General features: G+C 44.4%; 1 protein-coding gene and 1 long non-coding RNA gene across 6 annotated transcripts in view; one reads left to right on the plus strand and one right to left on the minus strand.

Moving 5' to 3' along the window:
• WHRN (whirlin) overlaps positions 1–14,856 on the minus strand; it is a 123,624-nt gene that overhangs the window by 32,338 nt on the left and 76,430 nt on the right. For all 5 annotated transcript variants that reach the window (XM_083485805.1, XM_083485803.1, XM_083485801.1 and 2 more), the window contains 3 exons: positions 12,682–12,884; positions 8,817–8,853; positions 1,368–1,580 (listed from right to left, as the gene is read on the minus strand). In XM_083485805.1, the coding sequence (XP_083341931.1) occupies positions 1,368–1,580; positions 8,817–8,853; positions 12,682–12,884 (453 nt within the window). The remainder of the gene's footprint in view (positions 1–1,367; positions 1,581–8,816; positions 8,854–12,681; positions 12,885–14,856) is intronic.
• The window catches only part of LOC310698664, a 207,943-nt gene that overhangs the window by 13,656 nt on the left and 179,431 nt on the right, over positions 1–14,856 (plus strand). The window lies entirely within an intron of this gene.

Here is a 14,856-nt window from a genome sequence, read left to right on the forward strand (position 1 = left end):
AGAGCACTAAATCAAAACTTGCTTAGGCTTAACCCATTTGTTTAGAGTTGTCCAGTTTAATTCTGGCAGTGCTCCTCTGCCCTTTAAATGCTGATTGAACAGGCAAACAAAAGAAAACACAAAACAAGTGAAGACCTTTAGCAGGCTAAAGGTTTTCTGGGCTTAGAGATAAGGTAACAGGTAGAAAGTACTCAACACAGAGCAGAAAGTGCTGTTGCTCAGAAAAAGTTTCATCTTCATCTGGAAGCCTTCATAACCCTTCTGGTTCAGGGAGAACCAATGGGTAGCCAGGATTGGTAGGGTCACTCATGTAGCTACTGCCTAGGGCAGTGATGGCCAAACTTGGCCCTCCAGCTGTTTTGGGACTTCAACTCCCATCATCCCTAGCTAACAGGACCAGTGGTCAGGGATGATGGGAATTGTAGTCTCTAAACAGCTGGAGGGCCAAGTTTGGCCATCACTGGTCTAGGACCTAGGCTATGGGTAGGCAAACTAAGGCCCGGGGGCTGGATCCAGCCCAATCGCCTTCTCAAACCAGCTGGCGGACGGTCCAGGAATCAGCGTGTTTTTACATGAGTAGAATGTGTCCTTTTATTTAAAATGCATCTCTGGGTTACTTGTGGGGCATAGGAATTCGTTCATCCCACCCCCTCAAAATATAGTCCAGCCCCCCACAAGGTCTGAGGGACAGTGGACTGGCCCCCTGCTGAAAAAGTTTGCTGACCCCTGACCTAGGCAATGCTCTGGACTGCAATTCCACTAACTCACCACATGGGGCAGCAGCAAACTATCATTGGCCGTCTCCATTTCTGCCTGTCTGGCAGCAACAGATTACGCAGGAGCACCTTATCAGATATAAAGAAATTGGCAATGCTATTTCCATTGAATAATTTATCCAGAGCTGTGCCCTAGGACCATCTACACAGTTGGTTTTCTGCATGCACAGCAGGAACCCCCTCACTCCTTTCTCGTGCTCTGTCTTGATTGTGTGGGCATAGGAGGGTTGATCCCATGTTAGACTGAATACATGGGGGGAGGGTAGTTGTAAGCCCATAGCCCACCACTACGTTCATTTCACACAATGAACCTATGTCTATGCCAACTGTCTGAGAATGAACTGTATAAGCACAATCAGGGACCCTGACTATTCACAAGGATTCCTGATTGCATGGATGGAATCTGTGAGTGCATGTGAGCTGAGGATGCAAGCAGAAGCAAATTTTGTTGGAACCAATGTTTCCTCTTGCTCAATGCAGTGTGTAAACACTCATAGCAGAAAGTCAAGAAAAAGCTGGAAACCCCTACCAGATCCCTGATTAGCTCATTATTCCACCCCCACCCTCGCGACTGGACCTCTCCCATCTAACCTTGGCGTGAGTGTTGAGCAGTTCAAATAGAGCCATGACAAGGGCATCGACTGGAATGTTGTTCTCCTTGTACTCATCCAGGTAATAGCCCATGGTGGATCGCTCAGGTTCATTCAGGAGATGACGTGCTTGCTCCTCCAGCATCACACGGCTTTGGTTCACCAAGCTGCTCAGGGTTACCTGGGATCCTGCCAGACCTCTGTAAAAAGATGGCTGGGAGTGGGAGGAGGAGAAAGAGCATTAAGGGAAATGAACTTTTCAGGGCCACCATCACCTGAATGCAGAAATCTTAGTCCATTGGTTATTTGACCAATGCCACTTATAAATTTGTACATGAAGAAAACAACATAATTGAAGAATAACATCACTCTTTCTTTGGGTTGAGGCCAACTTAGTTTTACTCAGAGAAGATTCATTGACATTAAGGAGCCTATGCAATCCATGTCCATTATTTCCAGTGGATCTAGTCTGAGTAGGATTAACATAAGTATAAGGTTTCAGGTGAGCCATGTGTGTGCTCCAGATTGAAGATAAAATCCATTCTTTGCATAAGAGAAAGAAGAGTGTTGTTTCTAATACAGCATTGTCTTTTTTGAGGGTGGAGTTTGCTGGGAAACATAGAGTTGAATGTAGCTTTCCTCCACCCAGTTTCTTGCTTTCATGTCCCTCACCCTCTGCCTCATTTGGAGCGTCCATGCGTCATAATATGGTATTGCTCAAAAGGCATTGCTGGAGGGGTGGGGGACAATGACAGCCCTCATCCATTAAAATGGGACTTGTTTCCCAAGTAAAGCCTTATTCATGCATTTTTGTATGCATGTGTACTGGACTAATGGGAACACATGAGCTAATCCTGCCCCAGAAATGCTGACTTGTGTGCTGGGCCTCGCGTGTTGGGTGCCATTTTTCAAACAAAAAACAAATGTGGGACTTCTGGTCGGTTAGGTGGCTGGGATAGGTGGCTGCCTTGTGTGGCATATTGCATGCCAGTATGACATGTCAACTCAATGCCTTCCTGGTGTTGTTAGACTCCAACTGCCATCATTGCCAACCAGCATGGCCAAAGGTCAGGGATTATGGGAATTCATTAAGAATATAACAAGACCCTGCTGGATGAGATCCTCCTTCCCTGGAGGTTTTTAAGCTGAGGTTGGATGGTCATCTGTCATGGATGCTTTAGTTGAGATTCCTGCATTGCAGGGGGTTGGATAGGGGTTGGACAGGGGTTTTTTACAACATTGAGTTGGGAGTTGTCCCTCCCAACTCAATGATTCTATGATTCTTCATAAAAACCAATTAAGCAGCAGTTAAGAGGGAGTTCACCACACCTAGTCTCTTGGATCCTAGTCTAACACTCTAACTATGACACCACACTGGCTTTGTAGTTCAGCTTATCTGGAGACACCAAGTTGGCTGTCCCTGAAGTAGTCTGTGCATTCTCTCCTGCCTTTTAATGCATTTGATACTCAGGATGATTTGATATCAGCGTATGCACTCTGCCACTAAGCTACTACCCCGCCCCTCCCATACAAGTCTCTTTACCATCTCATACTACGTCCGAACTCCAAAAATAGAAGGTTCATTATTCTGCCTTGCATTCAAGTGTCTGGGAGAGTCTCTTCGCATTAAAATTAGAACCTTTGCATAATTTTATTTTTGCATTATGCCTTGATTTTTAGGCTGTTCTTTAAATATAAAAATGGGCAAAGAACCTTCATCAGCTGCAGACAGAGGAATGGAATCAGTGGGAAATGTAGGAGAGTGGCTAGCAGACATTGAGCTAGGAGCTGTAATTGTAAAGTGTTCCTCCATTAAAATCAAGCCAGTTGCTCTCAAAAGGTTTCAGAGTAGGTGGCCTGCTGGTGGGGAATCTTTTGGCCCTTGGAATAATCAGCAATTGTTAACACTTGAGTCTGATTGAGGGGAAGGTCCCTTTCTTGTTCCTAGCCAGGATTCCATAAGACCCCTGATGATGGCAGCCCAATTCATTTTAAGCAGGAATAGGGAATGCTTTTCCATTTAGGGAGCCACATTCCCTTCTGGGCAACCTTTTGGGGGCCATGTGTGGTGTCTAGAGAATGTTTGAGAATTCTGACGAAAACCAAAATGGAAGCAGCAGGAACTGCTGCAATTTGCATGTTCCTCTGTGGTTAGGAACAGAAATCGTTCAAGTGATCAAGTGATGAATCAGTATCCATCCACCTCAGTATTAAGCCTGCAAATATGTAATGAATGATGTTTTCAACATTGTTTCAATGTTTTAAATGGGTATAGTGTATATGTAACATAAATAGCTACATAATTCTGTAACTTACATAGCTTCAGTTAAATAGTGGATACTGAGATGATTAACATACTGTCTCTGGGGGAAACCATAGAGCAGCAGAATGGAAACAGCGTTGATTGTGGTGAATACAGATCAGAATGGAAATTGCAGGCTTCTTACATCCCTAGGAGTGGAGAGTGTTTTTCCTCTGGAGGTGGGGCTAATTCCCATCTAGCCAGCCTTCTAGTGGCCACGTGCCAGTGGTGGGCAGAGCCCGGGCAAAAGTGGGCAGAGCAAAGGATGCAAATTTTTCCTTTGTACAATAGACTAGTTTTTACACACACCCTCATGACCCTATCTGTCCTCCTACTAGGCAAGCAAAAGGTACAATTTGAATTCAGTTAAACCATGGGTAGGCAAACTAAGGCCCAGGGGCCAGATCCAGCCTTCTAAATCCAGCCTGCAGACAGCTCGGGAATCTGCATGTTTTTACATGAGTAGAATGTGCCCTTTTATTTAAAATGCATCCCTGGGTTTTTTGTCGGGCATAGGAATATCATTCATATTTTTCTTCCAAAGTATAGTCTGGCCGCCACAAGGTCTGAGAGACAGTGGACCGGCCCCCTGCTGAAAAAGTTTGCTGACCCCTAAATTAAACATTCCAGTCACATAGAAGAGAAGCGTGTTCTCCACTGCTGCCCAAGAAGGCAAAACTAGATCTCATAGCCTTAGGCTGAAAGAGAGAAGACTGTGGCTGACTATGAAGAGAAACTTCTTGGTGGAGTGAGCAGTTTGGCTAGAGACCCAATTTCCTTAGAGGGGTGGTTGTCCCTTGCTGGAGGCTGGATAGTCATCTGTTCAGGATGCCCTGGACAGAGGGATAGATTTGGACGCCTACGAGCACCCCTGAAATTCTATTAATCCTGCCATTGTTCCAACCCCTTGAAGTTTGTAATCCCTGGTAGAGCACCTCAAAACCTGGAGGCTCCATTTGGTATCATATATTTTATAGAAGATTTCCCTGTGTTCTAATCCTTTCTCAAAGCCATCTTCCCCTGTTGCTCCCTAGCAATTATTCCTTGGTCCTCTCTGAAATAATGAGGGGAAGGGTTGTAGTTCAGCAGCAGGGTGCTTGCCCTGCATGCGCAAGGCAGCAGTTTCAATCCCTGGCATCACCAGTTAAGGCTGGGAAGGTCAACTGTCTAGAATCCTGGAAGCCCCTGCCAGTCAGTGTAGACAAGAAGGATCAATGGTCTGATTCAGTAGAAGACAGCTTCTTTTGTTCCTAAGAGGAATATTTATGAAAGGAGACACAGACTTTGCATCTATTTCACTACTGAATAATTTCCCTTGGGAAAGATACTCAGAACATGTGAGGAATAATTCATGAAAGTATAATTGTACCTAATGGATTTGCTTCTGGCATTCTCCCACCCCACCCCCATTGGTGTGGTTCCTTCTCTTTTGTTGCTTGAGTACAAAGTCGCAACTGCTGCTGAGGTTGAAAAGATTAGATAGGCACCATTGTGAATTTGGTGTGTGTGCATGCGTGTGTGTGTGTTAGGCTGTATGCCAGAGTCCCTTCAGTTTCCTGGATGTAGCAAGGATTTAAATTGCTGGAGAGCCAGATAAGTTTCTTGGTAATGGTCCTCTAAGAATGGACCCTTAAGGTAACAAAGGAAGTGGCTCTGTGCTAGACTGCAAATGGGTGGAGCTCCCTCCTTCATCTCACTGGTAGTTAGGAAGACAAAGGTCAGAGCTGAGGTGCGTAAGCTAGAAATTAGAAAAAAGTTGCAGGATGGGAAGCCAGGGAGTCAGAACCATGCCTGATTTCTGCTGGAATCCAAATATGTGGTTATGGGAGTAGCAAGACTTTCTTTGGGTGTTAATGCTGTAAGCATCACAAGCTCAGATTGTATATATGTGTAAATAAACCATATATCATAAAGATGCCACAGTCTGCTGTCCCTCATTCTGAGGAAACCAAACTCTGGGTAAGAGCTTGGAACCCTGGAATCTCACAGTGCTCAGAGATTGGGGTAGTACACAACAGTGCTGTTGCTTTAAGGGAGGTCAGAATCTAGTGACCAAAATTTGAAAGATCAATGGAGGATCAGAGAACAGTACAAAGTACTAATAGCGAACTCCTCATCTGTTATTGGATCCATGTGCAAGAAAGGCATCAGTCAGCTTAGGGAGGACCCTAAAGGGCAAGCCCCCCCCCAAAAAGCTTAGTGTGGCCCAAACATGATATGTGGACATGAAATATAGCCTGACTGTTGTGAAGAAGGGAAGTGGAAAATTGAGAGAATTTTCCTAATCCTCCTTTTTAAGTCATTGAAGTTTGTGGCCATCTTGTGGGAGAGAGTTCCAAAGTTTAATTATGTACTGCATGAAGACGTACTTTCTTTTAACTGTCCTGATTATTTATTATATACCACTAGAGCTATGCCAAGCTTTCCCCCTGAATATCTGAATTACTTCTCAAAAAGGCACAACATGTTGCAATCAATCTCTTGGAAAGTCATGTCCAGATCACCTTTAGCAGGGTTAGGCCTGAAATGGATGAAGTGGGGAATTTCAATTTCTGCATGTCATTTTTCCAACTTTATATTCAGTTCCCTACATTGCTTCAGCAAGTTGTAATTATATATAAAAAAAAACCTCATGAAAAATTCTTTAGCATTTTAAAAATTCTTTAACAAATTTCTCATCATGAACACATTGTTGCATGCCAGTTTGACTAAACACATTTTGCAAGTAATTTCCTCTAATATATGTGTATGTTATTTTCAAAAATACCATGCATTTTAAGGCACATTTCCCCATAACACGTGGCTTTTTGTATACATCGGTTGAAGAACCGCATCATAAAACCTGGAGAAGTACAAATTACAAAAGACACTTGCATTATCTCTTCACATATTGATCTGTGAAGTGTAAATTAGGTAGTTTCTCATTCAGCTGCAAGAAAAATCTAATTTTGTTCCCCTCCCTATAACTCCAAAGTAAGACCTATTGAGTTGAATGGGCCTTACTCCCACATGAGCAAGTTTAACATTACAGCCAAATTCTTCAGAGCGATTCCAAACATGACAAGTGTTTCCGTGAACAGACATTTTCTCCTAACACATGGCGGCACGCGAACTGTTTGCAATAACTTCCGCCCTGGAGGCAGCAACAGAGTCGGCTCTGGCAAGCTGCAACGACAGTCGACACACTGAAGAGAGACCCTTGTAAATCTTTTTATCAGCAAAAGCCACCTGCAGAACTTAGCAGCTCATTTCCATTTTTAAGAAATGAGGAATGCCCTGCTGCAACTGACGCCACTGGCGCAATTGGAACCTCACACAATTGTTTGGGGCACGATGCAGCTCCAGGGAATTGGACCGGCCCCTGATGACGCAGGTTCGAAAGCTCTGCAGAAGGACAATGATAAGCACTGATTTACTTTTTGCTGCCTACAGCAATGAGAGAAGAAAGCCCAAGGACCAGGCTTCTTTTGTGATAAGTGCACAGGCACACATCTCAGTTCCCAGAAGGCCAGTTTACACAGCCAGTAGAACCATGTGGTAAATCACTTCCTGGAATGCTCTATTTTGAGTTACAGATGGAGACTGCATATTGGAATTCTTCCCCGTGGAGATGCCACCCTCTCTGTAAATAGAAAGCAGAGCATTTGGAAGAAGAGACAACAGTGGAGGTTGATCCATTAGAGGGAGCAGTGCACTGCCTTACAAATCAGCCTGCCCCCAGCTGGACTCCAGATGATAGCTTTCTTACCTACAGTCATTCTAAGGGGGGGCATTGGGTGTCCATATGAAAGTCACAACCTAAAGCAGGGGTGGGGAACCTCAGGCCCAGGGGCCAAATGTGGCTCTCCAGGTCTCACTATCTGCCCCTGGAGACTCTCCACACATTCCCTTCAGGTAATCTGTGGGGCTGCTATCAACGTGTTCACTCTGGATGGGAGACCACCAGGTCCCTTCTGTTCTTTCTGTATATGGGTCTGGACTTGGACCAGGACAGTCCTTCAAACAATCAAATAGAGGATTTGCAAAGGTGGTGACAGGGCACCCTGCATGGAAGTCTGGGTTAGGAGCTGGGTGTGATCTGGCACCACCGGGCAGAAGCTGTTGACTCAGTTGTCATGTTTTTGTGTTCATGATGGTTTTTGTGTGTTTAAAGCAGCCATGTGTGTGCAATTCATGGTGTTCATGTGAACAGTCCCCATGGTTTATACAAAATGGAGGCACGGATGCACTTGATTGCTGCCTCTCATGCTTGAGAGTAACTAATAACTAATTCTCAATCTGCAAGGTCCTGTAAAAAAACAAACACCAGCCATAACTTCAGTTAGATTGAAGTCCCGAGTCTATAAAATGTGGGCAATAAACCAATACTGCAGATGGGATTTTGTCCTGTCCAATGCTCCTGGCCATTCTCTCCCTCCCTCTGCACCACATGCTTTTGCCTGTTTCTTATTTCTAACTCTCCTTCCTGGCTCCCATCTCAAAAGAAAAAGGGAAGATTAAATCTGTGAGAATGATGCCACACATCTCCTTTTGCAAATAGGAACTTTAAAAAGGGTTTTTTATGCAGGACCTTAACAGAGGTTGAAAAGGTTAAGTTCCTCCTTTATGTCTGTTGTGACCCTGAAGGTTATTAGCTTCCCCCTACCAGCTGATTTGATTTTATCTCTTTCACAGGGGTTAGGAATTAGGTTGGCCAGTTTCACCCATGGGCACACACACCTTTCACTCACTTGACACCATGCAACATCAGATGTGTGACAGGTGAAGCCTGTCCAGGACAACCATGGCTACCAAGGAATAATTACTGGTCCTCATCATTCCTTGGCAGTGAGGCTTGTATTCAATGTTGTTTACATTCAGCAAGTCCTGCTTTCAACAGGAATTTTTGGAGCCTCAACCTCAATTGAAGCCTGGTCTGCAAAGGAAGAATCATCAAAATGATACCATGGGGTTGTCAGGTTGGTGGCCCTGCTCACCTGCCAAAAGTGACCCATGGACGGTGTACAAGTCCAGTTACCCATCCCTACGCTAGTGGGAACAGATTTTCCTTTGGGCAGCTTGCATGAGTTGCTTCAAACTTCTGCAAAGTCCAAACAACACTTCAAAAGCAATCCTTTGACCTGCTTTCTGAGCCTGGATGCCTCTTACCTTTGCTATCCCCTCTGCTGTGTGATCTCCAGAGACCCTAGAGTAAAAACAGTCATCATTAGCACCAACTAATGGGAGTACCAACTGGGAGTACAAAATCTAGGTAAAAAGAGATCTTGGCTACTAAGCCTCAAAAAAAGAAATTGAAAGTGAAAAGAACGGTGAGTCTTTGTTTGGTTATTATTTCCCTTTTAGCTGTGGCAAAATTTGTGCCACAAATTAGGGTGGCAGTTAATTTTTACTCATTCTACACGTAGCAGGTCCATTGAAATTAATAACCGTAAGTCAGTCAGGCCCATTATTTTTGATAGGTCCAGACCTTCTGAGTGTCCCTATTTTGCAGTAAAAGTCCCGGATGTACAGAAGCCACCCTGGTTTCAGATTTGATCCTGGAATGTTCCACTTTTCTTTAGGATATCTATTTCCTTCAGATAAGTGTTAAAGGACATGGAGTTATGCGACCCCTGAGTCAAGGAGATATGCAACTATACAACCTTTAGAAACCGCCTGAAGGCAGTCCTGTATAGGGGAGTTTTTTAATGTTTTATTATGTTTATATATATGTTGGAAGTCTCCCAGAGTGGCTGGGGGAACGCAGATGGACAGGGTATTAATGATGATGATGATGGTGGTGGAATAGGACATCCTTATTTTTTTATTTTCATTGGAGAAATGTTGGAGGGCATGTAGGCCAATTTTGAGTACGGCCACATCGGCACCCTAACTTTAAAACAGTATGATACAAATTTAAACAGTCATGACTTTCCCTAAAGAATTCTGAGACCTGTATTTTAAGGGTGCTAAGAGCTGTTAGAAGACTCTCTGTTCACCTCTCAAAGCTTTAATTCACAAAATTCTCTGGAAAGAGGGATAGACTGTTAAACCTTAACAGTTCCCAGGATATTTGGGGGAAGCCATGACATTTTAAAGTAGTGTGTTGGCATCTATCTGTCTTGAGACACAATGAAGTGTGCCTTTGGAAGTGGAGTCAAACAGCTGGAGAACCACCACACCTGCTGCGGCTGCAGAGACCAGAAACTCATAACTGCTGACTCCTGTGTTGTTTTTGCTGTGTTAGCAGCACTGAAGTGACCTCACAGAGGCACATTTCTGGGCAGTGTGTATGGAGGTCCTGGGCTGCGCAGAGGACAAGACCACCCTCTCAGTCTCACTGATAATGGTCCAAAAGAAAGCAGAGCAATACATTTTGCACCAGCTGGGCCGCAGTAGTTGCCAGAAGGAGGCGTACAAGGTGCCATCCAACCATCAATGTTGCTTTAAATATATATAGTGCAGATGAGGCCTAAGACTAGCATTAGATACAATGCTATGGGACAACACCATTCATTCATTTATCCAACACAATTTTCCTCTCTTGCTGTGTGATCCCAGCCAATTAGGGATCATACGATGAATGAGATGCTGTTCTGATGCTGTGTAGCTAACAGCATTTCATGACATTATTGAAGCAAACAAAGCAGCATTGCCCACATGGGAAAGTGGATGTATCCCCACATTGCTGAAGCAATGAGTTAATAGTATATTTCTTCATGCACTACAAGGAGTAATGAAACCTCCCTCAGAATGTGGCAAGTCAGGGAGTGTATCTCAGTTACTTCAACACACAAATAGGGCAAAAACATTTGTCCCTGTTCAGGTGGCTCTGGAAAGCTTTTCTGAAAAGCTGTGTGTGATTTCCCCCACTCCTTTGATCCAGCTGAAATGAAATTCTGCACAAATTTGGCAATGTTCCCAGAATCTGGATTTTAAACATTTGTATTATAGTGGTACCTTGGGTTAATAACTTAATTCATTCTGGAGGTCCATTCTTAACCTGAAACTGTTCTTAACCTGAAGCACCACTTTAGCTAATGGGGCCTCCCGCTGCCGCTGCACCGCCGCCACACGACTTCTGTTCTCATCCTGAAGCAAAGTTCTTAACCCGAAGTACTATTTCTGGATTAGCGGACTCTGTAACCTGAAGCGTCTGTAACCCGAGGTACCACTGTACAGTTTAAGAACAGCCCTGTTTATGAACTACAGTGGTGCCTTGCAAGACGAAAAGAATCCGTTCTGTGATTCTCTTCATCTAGCGGTTTTTTTGTCTTGTGAAGCAAGCCCATTGACGGATTAGCGGATTAGCGCTATTAGCGGCTTTTAGTGACTTATCTGCTGATCGGATCAGCTGATAAGTGGCTTAGCGGCTTAGAAAAGGGGGGGGAAACCCCCCCCGCAGGAACTCGCAAGGCATTGTCGTCTTGCGAAGCAAGTCCATAGGAAATTCGTTTTGTGAAGCACCTCCAAAACGGAAAACTCTTTCGTCTAGCGAGTTTTCCATCTTGCGAGGCATTCGTCTTGCGGGGCACCACTGTATTTGGTTTATGAACTCCACAAAACTGGAAGTAGTGTCCCAGTTTGCGAACTTTACCTCAGTCTAAGAATGGAGGCCAATTGTGGAAGGGCACAGGCAGAGGGAGGCCTCATATGGGAAAGTGTGCCTCGGTTTAAGAACAGACTTCCAGAACAGATTAAGTTTGTAAACCGAGGTACCAATGTATTTGCATTTGGAGGTCATCACTGAAGGCTTGATCTTTCTAAAACAACCACCACAACATGCACATGAACCTAGAAACTTACATCCTAACACCTGAGCATCAAGATTTGAGAGAACAGGGCCTTTTGCCCCATTAAAGAACCTGCCACAGGGCCACCCACCTACAATTAGGCAGAATGAGAACTTTCCTGTGATGGGTTTTGAGATCTTCAGGGGAGTGCCTTCCAGGGCACTCCCCCCCCCCCCCAGCTAGAACTCACAGGAACTCAGTTCTGGCACCTCTCAGATGGGCACCATTGCCATTATAAGAGAACAAGGGAATCATTTGTGGTGAGTTCCACCACCTCTTTATCTAAAAAAATAGCACTGGGTCCTTCTCTCAGTCTTGTCACCTCTCAAGCACACTTGGTGTGCTGCCCTCAGAAGAAGACTGTCTAAAGAACATAATTAGAGCCCCTGTGGATCAGGCCAAAGGGCATCATAGCTCAGCATCAAGTTCTCCCAGTGACCAACCTATAGGACAGGGCCAACTGAAGACATTTTGGTTCCTGAGAGAAACCACAAAATGGTGCTACCACCTCAATGGAAGAAGGGGTGAGTAAAGTCCTACATCATGAACAAGGAGGAAATAAAGATCTACATCAGGATCGGCTTCCCCTGTGGACTCTGCCACATGTGGTGGTTGCCTCATGGGTGGGATGACCCTGCCATGAGAATCCCAAAAGCAGGAACTGAGTGCAACAGCACTTTTTCCAGTTGTGATTGCCATAGGCATACTTCTTCCATCAGCAGAGGTAGAACATAAGAAGAGTCTGGCTGCTGGATAAGTCAAATGGCCTACATAGCCCAGCACCCAGTTATTACAGAGGCCAACCAGGTGCCCCAATGGGAAGCCTACTAGCAGGACAAGAGCACTTCCTCCATCTGTGATGACCAGAAACTGGAATACAGAGGAATGTGACTTCTGATGGTGGATATAGAACATAGGCGTAGTGGCTAGTAGACTTGGATAGCTTATCCTCCATGAAGCTGTTGAATACTATACAGTTATTTATTTCTTTGATATCATTCACGAACTGCTTCCCATAAAATATCTCAGTTAATAGTTTGGAATAAGTTTAAAGTGCCATTTCAATCAGCTTCTTTATTTGTAATTGGGGTTGGGTGGAGTGGGTGGGCAGCTTGTTCCTTGCCTCAGGCATCAAAATGTCTTCAGCCATCTCTCTCTGCCAAGACTTTTATGAATATGGAAATTAAGACAGTCTTAGCAACCACAGAAGAATGGGAAAGCCTTGGTAAAAAGATACAAACCCTGCCAAGTTGACTGCCGTCTCACCAATTTGGGAACTGGTGATCCACTTGGTCTCGTCTACAGTGGTCCGAGCATGAGGCAGTCTTCCAATGTCTTTGACAGTCATTATGAGGTGCCGTGAAGACTTGAGCAGCTTTACTGCCTCATCATGGGGGATGCTGAGGAAGCTGTGGCCGTTCACCTCCAGAATCTGGTCCCCAACCTTTGAAGAGTGTAGAAAAAAAGAGATGATGAGTGCATAAAATGGGATTGCATCCAATGAATGGCAACCAGTGCAGGTATCTGAGCAAAGGTGTTATAAGCTGATAGGGTCTCACTCCTGTCAGCAATTCTGCACTAGCTGCGGCTTCTGGATCAAGTACAATGAAAGCACCATATACAGCATGGTGCAGTAATCCAATCCTGTGGTAATTTAATCATGCTGATGCCTTTGTTATAGTAGCATTGCTGTGTGCCATGCCAGAGAGCTTCTCAAACCCACAAAAAATGTGGCAGACTGCCCATCACCCTTGGGGTGGGAGATCGCCCACACCTCCAGGGCACTAATCAGGCCTGCAAAACAGTTTAGCAGTGAGCAGTTGGGTTGTAGGATGGAGTTCTAAGGCTGCTGCTAAGACTATAGATGGGAGCTGACTTGGGTGATGTTAAAAGGTGTGCATGGGAGGTAATGATAATTTAAGTAATGCATATACTTCTTAATGCCGAAATAGGCTTCAAAGTAGTTCACAAAGCATAAAAACCAGCTATACAAACATGAAAATATAAATATAATCATTAAAATTTGTAACAACCCCCCTCCATTAAACTGTGCTTAACACAGCAGTTGACAAGAAATTTGGGTAGAGACATGAAAGGAATTTCTGTGTAAACAGGTGCATTTTCAAATGCTAGCAAAATGTCAATATAGATGAGGCTTCTTATATTTCAGCAGGGATTCAGAACACCTGTGCTACCAATGAATGAATCTGGCTCTGTATTACATCACACTGATAATCACCAGGTTGTAGCTAAAGACTAACTGGGTGTATGATGTCAATGCTGTCAATGGGCAAACAACGGTGAGGATTCACAAAGGAATGGCCTGTCAAGGATGCCTGCATGTTATTTATCTATCTTGCGGGGTGCTGGAAACAAACTGGGGTAGGACTCTTGCCTTCATGTCCTGTTTATAAACTTCCTGGAAACAACTGGCTGAACACTGTCAGAAACAGGATGATAAAATGATGAGTTAGACTTGATGGACCCTGCTTCCAATCCAATAAGGCTCTTCTTGCATTGTTATGAAATTAAGATACATTTGTAAATGGGCCAAGGTGTGTTGGAATAAGCAATGGTTTTTAATTAATACTCACCTTACTAAGAAGAAAAAGTCACGAAAGGGTTGTGAGTTTCAAATTCTCTATCACTGGTAATGATGGCTGTTAAAGAATACAATGCAAGCTTCCAGCCATGTCTGTCTTCCAGAGAAACTACAACTAATCCAGAATGCGACAGCTAGACTGGTGACTGGCAGTGGCAGCTGAGACCACGTAACAATGGTCTTGAAAGATCTACATTGGCTCCCAGTACATTTCCAAGCACAATTCAAAGTGTTGGTGCTGACCTTTAAAGCCCTAAACGGCCTCGGTCCAGTATACCTGAAGGAGCGTCTCTACCCCCATCGTTCAGCCCGGACACTGAGATCCAATGCCGAGGGCCTTCTGGCGGTTCCCTCACTGTGAGAAGTGAGATTACAGGGAACCAGGCAGAGGGCCTTCTTGGTAATGGCGCCTGCCCTGTGGAATGCCCTCCCATCAAATGTCAAAGAGAAGAACAACTACTTTTAGAAGACATCTGAAGGCAGCCCTGTTTAGGGAAGGTTTTAATGTTTAACAGACTACTGTATTTTAATACTTTGTTGGAAGCCGCCCAGAGTGGCTGGAGAAACCTAGCCAGATGGGAGGGGTATAAATAATAAATTATTATTGTTGTTGTTGTTGTGAGTGAAAAACCTACCCTGCAAACAATGTATTCTAATGCAGATGTTCCCTGCCACTCGTCTGGAGCGTGACAAAACTACTTTGAAAACCAGCTCTGTAGCCAGTTAGGAAAAAAAGAAATTGGAAAGAGAGCCTATGTGGAAGGTCTCCAGGTGGGAGAGACTCCTGCCTGAAATCCTGGAGTGACACTGCCAG

Source organism: Podarcis liolepis (assembly GCF_965112155.1).
Source record: "Podarcis liolepis genome assembly, chromosome: Z".
NCBI lineage: Eukaryota > Metazoa > Chordata > Lepidosauria > Squamata > Lacertidae > Podarcis > Podarcis liolepis.